Here is an 18083-nt window from a genome sequence, read left to right as displayed (position 1 = left end):
CAGTGGCTCCCTGTGCCACGCATAGTTTTCGCGAACAGTGAACTTTACGAATCTGTTTTCATAAGACGAACGTGAAAACGTGTTAACAGAAGTGATAAGGATTCCTGGATCTGCCCCTTTGTCCAGATCTGCAACAAAATTCGAAGGATTCTTCTTTATTATCCATCCTTCTACCAAGCTTCATGAATATCCATTTAGTTGTTTTTGTGTAATCTTGCTTAGAAACAAACAAAACAACATAAAACGGAAACAAAACAGGTGTAGTAGGAAAAGGAAAGTCCTGCATGTTACACAGAGGGAGACATTTGAAGACCTTGACTGTGATATCGCTTTTGTTTTTTGGAAATGATCTCAAAACTCTATCTGCCCTGTTCCAACACATTGAGCAAATTCCCTCTTTGCCCAGACTTTAGTGCCAAAGCTCCACACGAGTTCAGAATTCCAAAATGATTTGCAATGATCGTAACTAATGAAGTGGCTTCCTGAACTTTCCATGAACTTTCACAGGTGTGGGTGTGTGTGTGTATGTGTGTGTGTGTGTGTGTGCGTGAGTGCGTGTGTGTGTGTGTGTGTGTGTGTGTGTGTCGACTTGTGCAGGACAACAAACTGAGGCTCTGTGATGTCGGGAATTTATGTGAAGTTCTCTTTCATCATTCTGGCTGCGGGGGGAGTGACAAATGAAAGTCCTGAATGCTCGACATGTTACAGGAATTAAAAGATGTTTAATCCAACTCGACAAGTCTCATTAGCAGCCTGCTCCTCTAGCCTCCGTGGGTGGTGGGATGCCATCTGCTGTTCAACCCGTCTCTGTGAAAACTTGACTCGTCGTCAGTTATCTGCCATCTTCTTTCTGGGAGGAAACAAACAGGAAGTCATTGGAAGTGACATGGAGTCCATGAAGGAAACACATCACTGATCTACATTTAAATCTTCAGGGTGTGATACTTTATAATTGGCTCAATATTATTTCTCATAGGTAATAACTCATCACTTTCAGAGATGTGTTCCCCCCTGTGATTCCTCACACGACCCCGGACTCCAACCTTATCAAACTATTATTGGAGGCTGATGGAGCAGAGCTGATTGCACAGCAGGAAATATGTGCAACAGGGTTCATTAGTCATTTGGAATATTTAAAGCACGGGTTGGTAATCCTGGAAAAGCAATGAAATGAAACGGATACATCCCACCTCTTCCCATTGGAACTTGTGTCAAAGCTCCGCCTCCAAAATGATGTAAAGTTATGTCACCTCACAAAGACAGTTAATATTTATTTTTGCTTTTAATTTGTTGGTTACACTAAACTCCACCAGCTACACCAATAAGTTTGAATTTATGTTTTCTCAAGAACACACTTACTTTAAAGAGTTTTATGATTATAATCATGAAAAGTATGTTTTACAGATAAGTCAAATTTAACCATTTGAATTAAGTAATTAATCCGCAGACTTCAGATCTCACAGACAGACAATTATCTTGTAGAACAACTGAGCTTGTCCAGCTGAGATAAACAGCTTTTATATTATGTTGTTCACCTCCTCAGTGGGTTTTTCTACTTAGAGTTGTTGAGCCTCACGAATGCCTCTCAACGGGAGGACATAACAATATACTTCAAACTATGTACTATAATCATTTTTAAATTGTATATTTTCCTACATACAGTTCAAACCTGTTATTTTCACTGGAGGCGGACATCTGCCGCTTTAAGAGGCTGTGCTCCTTTGTGTCGGAGGCCCTCGCTGTGTGTCCTGCTCCCCTGGACAGACACACAATATTGACTCGTCTATTGTTGTGGGTGATTGTGTTGTGCATGCTGACTGCATGGATGCTGAAGGGCGCGATTCCATGAAACCAATTTTGATCTCTTCTGAGAAACTGTGAGCCTAATAACAAGCCCTTTCAACAAATGGGCCCACTTGATGAGCAGAGTGACACTCACATGTTTCTTTGTGAGCTCCTCTCATTACTCGAACACCCGTTCGTTTTATAAAGACAGTCCAGTATTCAGCCTTAGAACTTGGTTTCCTCTCTCAATATGTTTTTGTCTCCCCAGATATTTTGTCATGTGAGGATTTTCTTGTTTTTGTCATATAGGTTATTTTTAAAGAACAGCGGTTGAAAGTGGGTTGTTTTTCTCTTCCTCGCACTGAAGCAGTGACATAGATAAATGTGTGCTGTCTCTGCACAAACCTCACAGTCCTGGTCCCACGAGGCTCTGATGATAAGACCAGAAAACAAGAAAACATGGAAAATGTGGAAAACTTCCAGGGTGACACATCAGAAAATATAACCTACATGACCCATCTGTAAGGTGTTGGGCTGATTAGTTATATATTCTTGAAGTCGGTTGGACTACTGCCATTGAGGATATTAAAATATCTTAAAATATGAATTTGTTAAAGGCATAATATATTGAATTAAAAGGGGCCCGACTTAAATTGTAAACATAAGTAAGTAAAGAATTGTTTTATGAAACATGATTTAAACCACAATGTAAGAAAAGGAACCCAAAGAATGTAAAACATGTATCTCTATCCAGATTTAGTTTAAGTTTAGTGTACTTATTATTTTCCAGTAGTTTGCTTACTTTTTGCACTGTAAATGATTGGGGAATAACATGCAGTGGCTTGTAGATACTGTGTCATTCAAGAAGATAAATTTACGATGTGAATCTTCCGAGGTGTTTGTTTGGGTCAGTGTGTGTGTGTGTGTGTTTTGACAATTTCTGATTTCCTGTCTGCAGCTCGAGGCAGTGTTAGTTCCTGCAGAGGTGTACATGTTGCATTATGAATGGACAAGCAGATAACCTCCAACGCATTCACTCAACACTGTGGAACATGCTGTCACTTGTCAATCTGACACAGCACCAACCTGTAACACGAGTCGAAGCGATTGAAACATGAAGACAAGAGTGAGGGTACGAAATTCTGTCTCACTGTTGGTTCTGAAACCTGTGAGCCACTCTGTCCTCCACTGCCGTCCGTATGTCCGTCTTCTGTCGGGAGGGGAAGACAGGTCTCGGTTATTTCATCCCTGAAATGTTGTTTTATTTTATTTACCTTATGACAACCAGTTTTCCAGAGAAAAAAAAATCCACCTCCGTCCTCATTCGTCAGAAATCACTATTTCTGGGGTCACGACTAATGATCCAGACTTTATAACTCGTCCCTTCAGTACCTCTGCCAATGACATTATGTTTTCTCTGTGTTTGTTAAAGTGTCCGTCTGTTAGTTAGCAAATTAGCAAAAAACTACTTTATGGATAAACACAAATTGAAGCTTGTGGTATGGATCTGCAGAAAACTCATCAAATATTGGTGCATTTCCAGATCCTGGGGCGAAGAAACTGTGTTTTTAAATATTTTCACTGATTTCCCAGGACATATGTATGTATTTATGGTAATGCTTTCTGTAGGTGTGTTTAATTGGCTGCAGGCTGCTTGGATTTCCGGGGACGGTTGTTATTTATCCCAGTATCCTGATTTAAATGAAATGTCCTCCTCCATTAGTGAATCTCTGTGGTGCATTAAGTGAAGATGATGATGATTCCTCTTCATGCTCATTTGCACACAAGCAGTACCTTGATTTGCATATTGCTGAGCAGCGCCCCACTGTTCAACAGCTGGTTGTACTGCCAGCCCCAGCCCACCTCCCCCACGTAGCTCTGCCTGGGCCTAGGAGGTGGGGCGCTGGGTCCAGCTCTGCACAAGTAACTGAGGTCTCCTGTGGCCTCAGGTGACGAGGCGCCCTCACCGATGTGCCGGGGGAAATAATTTGATCTCGGCCTGTAGTCTCCGATTCCATCTGGACCTTGACACACACAGGGGACATAAAGAGAAGACATCTAAATACTTTATTGAAGAAATGTTCATGTGTGTTCGGTCATATGACAGAGACAGACAATAACCTGTGCATTAACAATGTAATGTTACGCCCGGTGTGGGGTAACCCGAAAATAACCCTTTTCCCCACTCCCCAGGATCTCCAACAATAGGTTTTTATTTTTACAGCATAAATGAAAAAATAAAGATATAGGCAACACAAGAAGCAAAACAGTCTGTAATCTATCCCCACAATCGTACCTAAAGGAAACTACAGGTGGTCTTACTGGCCTGCCCGGCATTAAACAACAGAAAAAGGTATTTACAGAAGAAAAGGCCTCCCACCCATATTTACTCTCTGTATAATATTTACACAAACAGAGCAGGAAACTCAGATGTATCAAACAAGTTCATTTAAAATTCACAAAATCTTAATGCACATACAGAATACCTTTTTATTTCTCACTCAAGCCTGAAAACTCACAGAATAGGTCCACTTACTTGTGGCCCTGGTTGAAGCGCCACCGTGTGGCCAGTTACATTCACAGTTGCTCTGACACAGAACATATGTTTTGATATTATATTATTTCAGCATCATCTCAAAGAAATGTAACAGCAGCCTGACAACGCACGAGTCCCAACTAATTAACGGACTTGTTTATAATAACAGGTGTTGCATATTAAAGACCAAACAACCGACTAATTGCTTTAATTCAAACTCCATCCTTATCCGAACATATTTATCTTCCTACCCTCACATTAACACAATACAAGAACATCCTCTCCTACCTGTGAAGATCATCCTTCTTCCACACTGTGACCGTCCCTCTGCCGCTTCACTGTCTCCCATCATTTCCCCACTCTTGCGTACACCTAAATAATGGGCCACCCTTGGCGATAACTTGAGCCCAGCGGTCTCCTCTGTCCATGGGGTCATGCTCAGTTGTCATGCAACAACTGGTTGTTATGGTGTCAGTGCTTGTGGCCTAGTTACATTCTAAAAGCAAGGGGATGTTTCGTCCATTGAACCTTGTCCACTGCACACTTGAATGCTGTTTGTCCCAGATACCTTCATGACATAAATCAACATGGGAGCAGAAATGGTGCCAGTTCTCTTTTTGCATAATAACACCATTATGTTATTATGCATAATGTCATGAAGTTTATAGTTTTAGATCATTTTGTATATTGCACATAGCTACACCTGCATAGGTATGAATGAATGTATTATAATTGTTTTTCATCAGTGTGAATGTGTTTTTGCAATCGCCTTTGTGAGTATCCTGTGTCTGCTTGTTTGTCGAAACACTTTGGGAACCATATTTTCAAAGGTGCTATATAAATAAAGCTAATATTATTGTTATACTTATAATAGGCCTACATCAGCACCTCCTTTCTTATATCATCTTGTATTTATTTAAAGAGATCTTCCTCTGTTTTCTTTTCCACTTAGTCTCTCTACTGCTGTAACACGGGAATTTCCCCTCGTGGATCAATAATGCCTTACCTTTGCTAATCTTATCTCAGCTTTTAACACCCTATGCAGACACTGGGCGATAAGTCAGTCCCTGCAGGCTCTTAAGTTTTAAAGCGATCACTGCAGCCTGAAAATAACAAGAGTGCTTTGGCCAGAAGAAGACTTCTACCAGAGAAATGCACTGACTGGAAAAGCAAATGTATTCATATGAAGTTTTTGAATTCAGTGATTCTTTTTGCTGCACATAATAAAACATTTACATAATTGTTTACTATCTGCTTATATCGCTACAGTAATATATTCTATGTACTTATATACATTCTATGAAGATGAAACATTTACGGTTTAAGGAGAACTAGGTTGCTGTGAAACCACTGACCGCACCTTGCTTTTTACTGGCTGAATCCACCTACATGAGTGTTCCATAATGAGCCACTAGGTGGCGTTATAGCACTTATTTTTGACATTGCACTCGCCCTCCTCGTTCCCATGTCTTTTTCTTTTTTGCTGAATGGACTCGCCCCTTGTGACTAAATCTCTGTCAAGTCACACGGAGACAACAGCCGCCAGACAGGAAATGAAAGATTTGTCCTTCAAATAAGATAATTTGCTAAATGAACATTTAAGATAATTGTTTAAGAAGAACAATGACATTGAAGCACAACAGGACAGTTAAGAGAAACTGATTAATATGAAACGATAGTGGAAACACAGTTAAAATGATTGTGATGCATGGTGGCAAAACTAGAGCTCTATGAGGACTTTCATTGTCCCCCAGGGTTTAATTTACCTTTTCTTAATGGATAGTGAAAGCATCTATTATCTTACCATCCAACCATTTTGTGTGATGCATTGCAAATTGTATCCATAAATCTTAAATACGTCATCTTTCATGGGGTGAAATTGGCACATCAAATACATAATGTCCTGTCGAGATATCAGCAGATTATGTGACCAAACTTAATTACAGCGGAGAAGATCATCTAAATGTATTAGTGCTACATGTATACAGAGATGGTCATTGCTATTATTTTTTATAATAACTTGCTTTTATTTAAATGTAATTATTGCACTGCTGGGCTGACCTGTTTCTTCTCCTCCAACATTTACTGTTAACACTTACATGACAAATACAACCTTATCCTTAAATCTTAAATATTTAATCTTCATGGGGTGAAATTAACACATCAAATATATAATGTCCTGCAGGGATGTGAGCAGATTATGTGAAATACCTACGCTAATTACAGCAGGGAGTTCCATGTAATATGTACGAGCATGTGCACAATGAAACGCTTTATATAAACCACAGACACAGCCACAGACACCGCCCTAATATGCCGTGTCCTCCATTGTCTGTGTATTTGACAATGAAAGCACGTTGCGGTCAATGGAGCTTTGTTCTGAAAGGGACTCCCGGAAGTGTCACATTTAAGTGCGGCCGACTTGACCGCGGGGGTGTCAGTCACCATGGTGGCACACAACAGAGCGGACCCGTGTTCACTTCCAGACCCACCGAGGGGGGGGAGAAAAATGCTTGGATCATGACCGCGTCTCAGTGACTGTTTCCCCGGGCTCTGCCTCTCGACAGGGACCGCCAGCTCGTCGGTTGTAGCCTTTAGCCGCTAGGCGCTACCTGTGTTTTGTTTTTATAATGTTTCGTTCCGACCCGTTGTCTTTCTCTCTTTCCGTCGCCCCGCAGGAAAGCTGAAGACACAGGGACAAGCTTCGGAGACCGTCCGCGGCACATGAAGGGGACATTTTCCGCGTTGAGAGATTAGTTGGAAGAGGCTGTTTTTTGTATTTTATAAGAAAGGGGGGGGGAAAGTAGTTTTCCAGCGTCGGAGGGGACTTGTCGCTGGCTGCCGGTTCCGGCTCGGGGCAGCGGAAAGAGCAGCAGACACCTCCCCCCCACCCCCTTCCCAGAGGAGACTGCTCGGCTCGGCTGTCTGGCTCCAGTCGTGGCCTGGCTCCGGGGGCACTCCCAGCTCATCCGCTAGCTCATCCGGAGAATAGCGCGACACACGGCGCAGAGAGACAGAGAGAGAGGGGGCAGCTCCTCCAGGTTATATCCGCATCCCTGGATACCCAGCACCGCGCTCCCCTCTCCGGGATAAAGACGTGTCCAGGATCCTGCACACGACGTCTTTCCAAAACAATGGCGTCTTATGTGGATAACAGCTTTCGCCAGGCTGTGATGATGAACCCGGCGGAGCGGACGCAACAGGTCAGTGGGAGAGGTTTACTCACTTGGGGTCCGAACTGGTTTAAAATCAGACAAAATGTCACTTGTGTGTTTCTTTACCGGCAACACCCGCTGCTGGTGTGTTGCTGGAGTACCCCCCCCCCGTGTGCAACTGTTGCCATTCAGATAGCAGCTCGGCTACATCCCGCTTAAGCTCCGTATCAGCTCCGGATCATCGAGGCCACTTAACATAACAGGAGCTGCGGCCACGGTGGGACTCTGACCCCCCAAGCCCGGAGTCCGGGTCCCGGTCCTGCTCTTTGCACATGTCCGGGCACTGTGCATGTTTCTTTAGTTTCTGCAGGAGCCTGGACTTTTTGCATTCTGCATAGCTGGCACGTGAAGCCAAGTTGCAGGGATGTTCGCTTCAGAGGCTCAGACTAATCCCAAATTAGCCAGTAGCTCATATTAGCCCCGCACAGCAGACAGATACAGGAGATACACTTTATATTCAGACATGCACATCACACACACGAGTGCACAGTAGAACGAAGAAGTTACAGAGACTCCAGCTCGTGGATGTAATAATAATGCTGGGGTTTCCTGACTGGGTATAAAAGATAAAGTAAACAGTGAAATACTTACTAAAAAATATCGATTTGGCAATATATCGCCATCCTGAAATACAATTATCAATATGTAGGCACTAAACATCGATATTTACTTATACTGTATATAATGGGACAGTGTTTAGTTTAATAAAGAAATAAAGGTAATGATAGTAGCCTGTCAGATTCCCCATAGCCTGTCAGCTTACCCTCAACTTCGACCTGTGTCGTTCATTACAAGGCCACAAAACACTTGAGGACACTGAGGTGCACAACTGAAGATATGTCCCCAACATCCACCTGCTAACGTCTACTGGCAGTTGGTTAATTCAATTATGCAGAAGACCTTCAGAACGTACAGGGGCCATTCACCATCTTGTCCTATATTCTAAAATAAGATATTTGTATAGAGAGATCCGACTTTTATGAATTTGTGGTTTGACATTGAACGGATGGCACACATAGACATTGCTTCAGCTCCATTTGTGTCTGTGAAAAATAGTTGTGTCGCAATATATCGGGTATTGTGATGTTATCGTAATCGCTGGCCATGTTAATCACTTATTTTCACAAATGCCAATTTGTCTCAATTATACCAATCTCCATTTCTGATAGAGAAAGGCAGAATCTAAGGATTTTATGATTTAGATTTCTCTTCCTATTAATCACCATTGATCAAGTAGAGTTTTATTATTGGTTGCTGCAGACCGTTACTGTTTCTGCACTGTGCAACCCAAGCATCACTCTAACTGGATGTCTTCTGAACATGCAAATCCTGTGGGCTGTGGTTTTTGCCCTTGAGCCACAAGCACACCAGCACCCAGTATGCGTGTATGACCTCAGATATGATCAGCTTAGCTTCACAGATACACCCAATAAATCCACTTTGTCTCCTGGGATCGTATTTGTTAATTCATTTCAGCGCTGCCTCTGCTGCACAGGGATGCTGCGAGGTTGTACTGTAGCAGAGGCTTTACACACAATGGACAATCAATAGACCACCACTTAAACCAGTTGGCTGCAGTTAGTGGCAGAGCCATCTGCCCGTTTGTCTGACATTGAGGAAACAGTTACTGGTGTCACTGATGGCTTGTTAACCGCACTACATGAGGTCCATGGACTTTACAGCCGGGTGCAAGGCGCAGGTGAGCGATGCCTCCACGGTCCAGGGGGAAGAAAGATGGAGGTATAGATTTTGGCTCACATCAGTAGGAGAAATGTTCATGTAAGACAGGAGCAGGCAGAATAGTTTGTTGTCCTGAGGCTTCAAGAATTGATCGTTTCCTGATTTATCTTGTAAAAATGGAAAATATCTGAAATATATTTGGGTTAGAAGCGAAGTGATATCTTGAAATGACTTCTTTCATCCAACCTTAATGTTTAATTAACTGTCATATCAAACACAAGAAAGAGATGTGTAACCTTATAGAACATTTTACATCAAGACTGGTGACAGTTGATTTCTGCTAATTAACTAATGAGGTTATTTATAAGTTGCTTCTGTTGCTCACGACATTTGATTGACCTTCAATTGCCAATCTTCAATTTCTACCTCAGAGGAGGAAGCAAAACAACACATAAACAACTGACTTGTTTTTCATGAGACCTGGTGGAAGGATGCTGAGTGAGTCAGGGAAGACTAATTTACATTTTGATAGAAGAATCTTTTTCTTCACTTTCTTTACTTAAACTTTCACCATTTTCCTTGTGAATTATAAATGGAGCTTGATGGAAAAACATCAGGCAAATTTAATGAACTGATATCCTGAGTATACATTTACTTAAACTCCCCTCAAAACGGGATATTTTTCAGAAGGAAATAGTTTCAAGCAGTTTTCATGATATCGACCTTTTAACTGATAACAAGAACGAGCTCTGCAGCGTTCCCTGCTGTGGGTGTGGAAGGGAGAATATGATCCACATCCGTCATACTTCTGATATATAACGTGCTCCATCCTGCAAACACCTGAAAGAATTTACAGTTTGGTGTCAAAGGGAATTCTGAATGCTGTTTTCTGAGAACATCTGAACCTGCCAAGAGAACATATTCTTAATATGAAAGACCGAGGCTTGCATGATCTACGTCCCACTTGGTTTGATTACTGTGGTCCTTCAACACTTGCAGCGTGACCTGGTGCTGAGTCAGTGCGCAAACATTTCATTCAGTGATGAAAAATGAATGCAGAGGCAAACTATGCCAGTTTGAACAATGACTAATTCTCAATGTTTATGAATGGTTTCGTCTTCGGGGGGAAAGGTGGAATGTGATCACAGGACTTATAAATCTATAACAAATGAGCCTGTGGTCATTCTATAGAACGTCCGGAATCTATATGATTTATAATTGAGAAGTCTTGTTTTTTTTACATTAATCTTCACGGTGCTGAATCTCATGTGACCCTGAGTCCCGGTTGCTCTTCTCCCTCTGTGTTTTTTAATAGCAGCACCTTCCCAAGTGTTCTTTTACCGAGCGTCCAGCTCTGTGGCGGCTGACACCGTTTTCCCTAATGGTGTTGGCAGGGCCTCTCGGTCAGGATTAGCCAACGGTCAGAGGATCTGTCTTTATCGCTCAAGAACGGACCACAGTGGGATTTGACCCTCTGCCTCAACCCTATTGTCACACGGCAGGTTAAATAACCGGCCACTTGACAGCTATAGTGTTAGCGCCAGGCTTTGTCAGTTCGCTTCTCTTCGGGCTGTTACTGGAAGGCTACAGGATTTTTGACAACGGGCTGAGGAGGAGGAGGCAGTGGGATACTCGAGGAAGGGGGATGACACAATTCTTCTAGAGAGCGAAGCTGCATATTTGCTGAAGTTGCGATAAGAATTAAGATAACATGACACGGCCGTTTGATCAGTAATTTATTTTTTCAGTATTTGTGATTAAAATTACATCCATTTGAATTTAACTGAAGTATATCTCTAACATGTGGCGTGGTTCTCAGAAACATTGGACTAGACGATTTCTGAATTGGTGATCATCCATGTATTTTTGCTAACTGGCAGACCAGCCTCACATTCAAGCTATTTTTAATACAATTTTAAATTCTGTTGTAGGGTGGACATGGTGTTTGTTCTTACAGGAGCTTCTCTTCTGTTGTCTCCTTTTAGAAATGCGTTTTTATTCACTTAAAAGTCACTGCAGCAGAACATAACAGAAAGAGGGTTATTGTCAGATGTGGAGGTGACACAATGACAGTGAGTCTGCTTCAGAAGATGGTTCCACATCTAAGTCATCTAAATTAAATTTGACTTATCAGAGATATGGCAATGATCTTGCAAGATATTATAAACTCTTTGATTCATATACACTGCCATGAAATGATCGAGTAGAAACTCCAGCCACCTAATCAAATGTGAGGAGTTGCTTCTTATTCTTCTTTTAATATGATTTAAACATTTTATAGCTTGCATTTCCACTATGGTTTAAAAGTTATGTTCTCGTCTTCATTTACAAATCCATCCATAACCTATTCTATTTTTATCATTACTATGTAAGTGAAAGTACTATGTTTTTTTTTTATATTCAACAGAAGTTTTAGTAGATGCATAAGTTGAAACATTCCACACTGACCAGTTGCAGGCTCAAGTCTACAGTCTGCAATTACCTTATAACTCTGAATAGTCGTGGCTGTGTATATGTGTATTGAGAGTCACTTGTTTACGTTCTTGAACATTTAATGTCATTATTTTGGGCCTCAGAGGAAATGAACTAAACCAACCTCGACCGATTTGAAGTGCACGCTTTGCTGCAGCATCGCTCTCTTGACTCAACGGTGTCATACAGAAAGAGTGAAATCACATTCTGTGGTATCACAGGAACTGAAGTCAACATGCACCTGGGCCCTCGGGGCACACTGACAAACTCTTCTGCTTTCACTCCTCCGTTTATTTTCAACTAGAAACTGGGCTGGGGAGAGACGTCTCTTCTCTCTTCAAGCCAGGTGGCAAAGCCAGAGGCCACAAGCAACAGTCCTCTGCCGTGACCCTGGTTTTTACAGCTTCATAGCTGGAGGGACAGGCTGCCTACTTTACATTGTTTCCACATATTCCGGACCTAATGAGGGGGATGAGCACCGGGCTGCAGTGTCTGTACGCAGACAAGGAACATTTAGAGGATATTTATACCCCTGAAGACTTGTCGTGAATAAATAAGGTTTAGTATCTAGATAATTAGCTGGTCGTCAGCATAAGAAAGCAGCAATGAGGAGTTTAAAGCTCATGCTAATATGAGAAACGACTTAAATGTTAATATGTTAGTAGAATGAGTGTCGAACGTGTGCTATAGACAGATAAAAAATAGAAGTGCTGGCATGCCAACATGGACATACCATTCCTGTGCCCTGTTATTTGTCTGTTATATAACAGACAAAGGCTGTTCCTCTTTATTGAAATATTTATTGAAGCATGACATTTAGTTTAATCCTTTAAAACTGGGCAGGATATTAGCAGAGATCCTCAGTTTATACTAGAACAAACTAATTACAGCATATAAATGTTGCAGAGCTCTTAATGTATTCAGCCATATTATTTTGAATTCGCAAATGGCTCGTGGGCATATGTATAGATATGTGTGTGTGTGAAGCAAATTAAATTGTGCGTCGTACTCTATTGTATTTGAATAGTAGAAAGAATAATTTCACCCTATTCTCAATATTTATGCAACACATTACATTTAAAATAACTACATGAAAGATTCTAGTCCATTACTGTATTGCAGGCAAACTTTTAGAGCCCAGAACAGAGTAAAGTACAGCTGATGATCGACCTGTACAGGAACCAGTTGCTACATGTTAAGTGACTGATGAGCACAAAGCTGCCTTGTCTGTCAGCATCCTGCTCGGTACAATCAGGAAGAGGAAAAGCGTCAGGATTTTGTTTGAACTCTGAGGCAGGAAGACTGACTTAAAGTAAAACCCCTTTCCCCCCCTGAAGCTGTTTTTATTTTCTGAAACTGGGTGTTGTTTTGCAGCCGTCTGCCTATTTTGGTCAGAAGCATGTGAACAACTATTTAAAACCCAACTCCTGGACTTCGGCTTAAGCTGTTAACCTGGACTCCTGTCCTCTACTGCCGTCATTATGGTGTCATTTGTCTCCGGCAGCACAGGGTTTATTAATTCCGCACAACTCCCATCCATCCTGTAAACTTAGGTGCCGCCTGCCTCGGTGTTTGCTCGTGCTTGGCAGCACTGTATCCCGGTAGAAATGATGTCACATGTTATTCTTGTGTTGAGAGGGGAGGCTGAGCGCAGGCCGAAGTGGTTACACGCACACACAGCGGTCACAGTGACGTATTCCTCCCCACTCTAAATACAGGGTGATCATTTCAAGGGAAGAAAAAAAAAACAAATGCTCCGACGTGCAGTGCCCACACACCAGTGCAGCTCCTGATTGGCTCGTTTGAAACGTGCTTTGACTTTCAGATCAGTCCCTCTACTCATTAGATTGTGATGGCAATATAACAAAGTCCAGACTGGTGGTCAATGGGCTCATAAAAGCTATTGATTATTGTATTAAAAGCATGGAGTCTTTAGCGCGATGACTGCACAGGGAGCAGCCGATGAAAAGGTCCTGATCTTAAACGTATAAATAATCACCCTACTGCAGGAAGATGGCTTTTATAGCAGGTATTTACAGTTTAATTGAACATATGAAAGTCTGATATCATGGGTGACTCTGAGCCAGAAAGATTTTGCATTCCAGATTTGTTCCCTACCTGAATACACCAGGATGTTTGTGCAGCCCTGTGCTCCTGTTACTCCCTAAAATCTAATAATGAAAAGGCCAATCCAGACTAGTTTGTGTTTGAATGCACCACTCAGACTGAAGTGAGGTTAACGAAGATAAGCTTTCTACCATAGAGCATCATTTAGTAGTCGTGAACCACAAATCAAGCTACCACTCCTTATCATTTGATAACAACATATCTACTTCTGCGATTGCACTTGTCCTTTTTTGTTTATTCACGATGAAGGTAGGTTCATACAATCTTTTATAGATAAACGCTGAAACCCAAAGTGAGATTGCATCTTGAGATGTTCCTCGTGATAATTGCGTTCCAGCTGTAATAAAATGCTTAGTTATTTACTTCTTTACGATTAAGTTTACAGCCTGATTGTTCTTCGAAGACACATCTGCAAGGATGTGGTACGAGGTCGTAATCTGGTCGACAGAGACGCCGCGCAACTTTTGTCTCTTGTGCAGCAGATAAAAAAAAAAAGCAGCTTGACTCCGATTTTAGTGGCGAGAGAAAATTTGTTTTAACCGAGTTTGAAGTAAATTCCTCCTCAGGAGGTGCACGTGAAAAAAAAAAAAAGTATCCTGAAATGTATCGGTGTTGCTTTTACAACAATAGAGGGTGAAAGTGTTTATCAAGAGACTTCACGGAGGCTTCTCAGTTGCTAACACTGCTCTTCTCTCTTCTATACTTTCATTTTCTGATCTTTACTCTGACTTTCTCACTCCGGGTGATCTCAGGCATATATTTGTTGCTTGGGTTTGCACATTACTTTTCCTATCACCATGCAGAACTTAAAAAAAGAACAAAAGCTGGCCTTGTGGCTGTGATGATTGCTTGCTTTGGTCCATCGCTATAATGCTGCGTTTGATTGTAAATCTCATTTTATCTGGTCAGATGCGTCATGGATTTTGCCTTCGGGGTCACGCTGTACATTTGTTGCATGTGAACTACACAGATTATGATGTAAAAGGCATGTTTCACTTCCCTGTGTTCACATTCCCAGAGATATTTTTAAAGCAAAGAAAAAACAGCACCCGAGTCAAGGCTGCAGAAATTCCACTGGCCCTCACAGCAGCAAGGCAACAGACATCATGCCACTGAGCGACCACAATCTTTACATAACTTAGTCCGAGACCCACTTGGCTGCTTGGAGAGCTTAGAGAATAAACCATTCCTGACGTGCAATATTTACATGACCGCTATTGAGTTACGCTACTTGCTGAGGCTGTCATTAAAAGCTTCATTCCTAAACGGCAGCTTGGAAATTCCAGCCGTTGGAAAAAGTGACACCTAAGTTTGAGAAAAGAGTGATAGCTGATTTTTATAAAGCTCAGTAAGCAAAGCTTAAATCCTTGGCTGACATAAAATACACCATCAAGAGCCACACTGTCTTTAAGGGTTAAGATGAGCATTTTATGCCAGTGTTTGTGACGTCATAGATGTAAACAACCAATACACTTCTTTGAGTGAGTTTGCTTTTTAGCCTCGCTCTGTATAATCTGCTGTATAATCCTCCCTCCTGGTGAACTGCTCAGACATGACGTGCATCAGATGAAGAGCTGATTAATTTGCGTGATTAGCGATCTCTAAATCTGCGGGTTCACCATGCAGCTGATACTTGTTTACATTGTTCGTAACAATGGCACTTAAATGTGGTTGCTATCGCACGAACAGGATCAAGTCCAGGGCAACATTTTTGGCAGCGCGACAAATTTATAATGCTGCTGTCCTAGGAGATTTTAATTTGGAGATTAATGTGTGAGCGGGGCTACATGTACTTACAGCTGTTTCAGTGTAATTTGTTTTCTCAATCCTGAACAATTGAGAGTGAAACAGGGTGAAACGAATGCTTTAACATTTCCAATTGCGTAGGTAGAACTTAAAGATTTTCTCTGACGTGCTCCTTAGCACGAGGCCGATCAGGCAGTAAAGCAATTGCTTGTTTAATTATATTCATTGCACAGAACCTTTCACTACCACAAGTGTTGTTTTTCAACCGTAGGAAAAAAAGAGCCAAAGTCATTGGCACATTATTGGCATCCTACCAGTCAGCTGTGGAAGCGTAGCCAGCTTCATTAGCATTAAGACTCCACAGGATGTTCTTTTAGTGGGAACCAGAACCAGTTTCATTAACACTGGGTCTGCATTGCAGTCCTCACCTGCTTCAGTTTGGGTTTCAAATATTTATCAGCTTCCCTCCATTGTTCCTCTTTTTGTCTGAGCATCCTCCTCACTATAATCTCTTTTAGGAGTTTGATGCACAAACATATTCAGCTGTTTAACTACATAATTCAAACCCTATAATGTTGGTTTTATGATATGAACATTTTTATCAATAGTGTTGATGTGCTCGGCCCTTATCAAGACCATTTCCACCTCATATGCTGTTACTCTTAAAGAATGTGAGGTAAAATAACTTTGTATGGGGGTAAATTTGGTCAAAGAAAATTGGCAAATAAACCAAGTTGAATAAAAGGACACAAGTGATCCATGTGTGTGTTGCAACCGCAAACTAATACCTTTCCCTTCTTACTCTTATTGCATAAGTGGAGGGAGGTACAGGAAAGTCAGGGCAGAGATAAGGGAGGACATGAAGCAGGAGGGCTCTCAGAGGGGCCAGAGTTCAGGCCACTGCGGCAAAGACTTGGCTTCAATGCAATGCGCTTTACCAGGTGAAGCACTGGGGCACCCAGATCACCCTGGTCAAAATTCACCCTGCACATTGCAAGCATTGGAGTAGAGCCACTCTTAAAGCCAAAAACAACGAGGCAATACAGTAAATCTTCTTCCACCAGCCAATTGTGTGTCTGTATGCAAAGGAAATCCCTCCCTTTCTAGTGTAAACAAATGCATGCAGCATCAAGACCAGGAAGAGTGTAAAGGGAAAGTGTGTGAACGAAGTAGATAGAAATATCTGTTCTCGTCACATCACTCAACCAAGGCGTCTTTGACCCGATGGCTAATTTAACATTCTTCTGTAAAAACCCTCCAGCCGGTGTTTAGCTCAAATGTCAAGTCATTACACAAATTTGCTGTATGTGCATTGGATCCTGATGTGTCCTGTCATGTTTCATGCAAACTGTGGTTTATTAACAGCTGTGCTGCTGGTAGGCAGGTGATTACTTGCCATCTGAGCTAAAAGAAGTGATTCATTATGATGCTAGCATGAGCAAAAACAGCTGTGCTAATGGATGATGTTGTCAGGAGGGGAAACTGTGATAGAAGCAGTCCTCGAGCCCGGCTGGCAGGAATACGAGGGGCAGTGGACGACCTAATAGAGAACGCTAAGAGGGAAAGGAGGGAAAAAGACTCGTCACAACATTGTTTTCCCCATTTAGAAATCAGCGATTAGGACTGCAGTTGTTCCACTTCCTGTGTGCAGTGGAGCGGATTGGTGTAAGATATCTGTCTTGTTGAAACCTTATCTTTGTAATTGGTCCCTGGGGGTTTGTCTAACCTGTGGTTGGTCACGTTTCCAACCCTCCAGCCCTCTGTTCCCACTGTTGCCCGTCAGGGAAAATGTCCATTCATTACCGAGGTTTCAACATAAACTGATTCTCATTGGAAGGTTTGACAGTTTCTCGTTCCCTCTTGCTTTTCTGACAGAAGGGGGACGATTATTCTAGCTTTCCTGAAATTAACCACATTCTCTTTCCAGTGGCTCCAGATCTGCTTGGGTGCCAGTCGAGAGATTATCAGGACCAGTAAACTTGAATGTGCCGGGATTAATTTTAAAATATAGGATTTGTCCTCTGGAACAAGTTTGTGGAAACACATTTACTGCCGTGATGCAACATTCCCCTTGTAGAGCAAATTATATTGATTTTACTCTGCTGACATTGTGGTATGCCTTTCTTGCAGTCTTACAGCAATCATTTTTTCTCTTAATGGTGCAGCGTCAGTTGCATCCAAGCATTATTTATGAAACGACATTAGCTCATCTGCACCTCAGACCTTGACCGGGCTAATTGACAGTTGCCTTGGCTGACCTCAAACAGCCGTCCGCCACCAGACGTTTTCCCATATGGCCCGATATTTTCTTTGCACTTAAACCTGCCTGCTGAGACCAAACCCTTTTCATTAATCACTCTTCCCATTACCAGCGTACAGATCTCCTTATGTGTCATGCAGCAAAGGGCGAGCATCAAAAATAGGCTTACATAATGCAAAATTAGCAGCTTGCTTGGGAAACTTAATGCTTGTACAATCCTCTTAAGGCAGCATTTGCTTATTTTGTGATTTGGTTACAGTTC

General features: G+C 41.9%; 2 protein-coding genes across 13 annotated transcripts in view; one reads left to right on the top strand and one right to left on the bottom strand.

The window, feature by feature from the left end:
- Nucleotides 1–2843: 2843 nt before the first annotated feature.
- LOC133959142 (protein SPMIP2) lies at nucleotides 2844–4673 on the bottom strand. The gene is made up of 4 exons (XM_062394239.1): nucleotides 4610–4673; nucleotides 3580–3809; nucleotides 2937–2995; nucleotides 2844–2871 (listed from the first exon to the last, which is right to left on the bottom strand). Exons 1-4 carry the CDS (start codon nucleotides 4671–4673, stop codon nucleotides 2844–2846), a joined length of 381 nt encoding a protein of 126 aa, XP_062250223.1.
- Nucleotides 4674–6776: 2103 nt separating this feature from the next.
- Nucleotides 6777–18083, top strand: part of rapgef2b (Rap guanine nucleotide exchange factor 2b) — a 94688-nt gene continuing 83381 nt past the window's right edge. For all 12 annotated transcript variants that reach the window (XM_062393296.1, XM_062393292.1, XM_062393288.1 and 9 more), the window contains exon 1: nucleotides 6777–7524. In XM_062393296.1, the coding sequence (XP_062249280.1) occupies nucleotides 7456–7524 (69 nt within the window). In that variant the 5' untranslated portion in view covers nucleotides 6777–7455. The remainder of the gene's footprint in view (nucleotides 7525–18083) is intronic.

The sequence above is a fragment of the Platichthys flesus genome, chromosome 8, assembly GCF_949316205.1.
Source record: "Platichthys flesus chromosome 8, fPlaFle2.1, whole genome shotgun sequence".
Lineage (NCBI taxonomy): Eukaryota > Metazoa > Chordata > Actinopteri > Pleuronectiformes > Pleuronectidae > Platichthys > Platichthys flesus.
The sequence above is the reverse complement of the archived record's forward strand: the minus strand, read 5'-3'. Positions and strand labels throughout refer to the sequence as shown.

What these genes read in the sequence shown, in the direction of transcription:
- LOC133959142 (XM_062394239.1), bottom strand. Translation starts at nt 4,673, where the DNA reads ATGATGGGAGACAGTGAAGCGGCAGAGGGACGGTCACAGTGTGGAAGA. An exon ending in AAGAAGGATGATCTTCACAG is followed by an intron (nt 3,810 to 4,609) that starts GTAGGAGAGGAT and finishes GTGTGTGTCAAG; the next exon opens with GTCCAGATGGAATCGGAGAC. An exon ending in TCAGCAATATGCAAATCAAG is followed by an intron (nt 2,996 to 3,579) that starts GTACTGCTTGTG and finishes CCCTCCCGACAG; the next exon opens with AAGACGGACATACGGACGGC.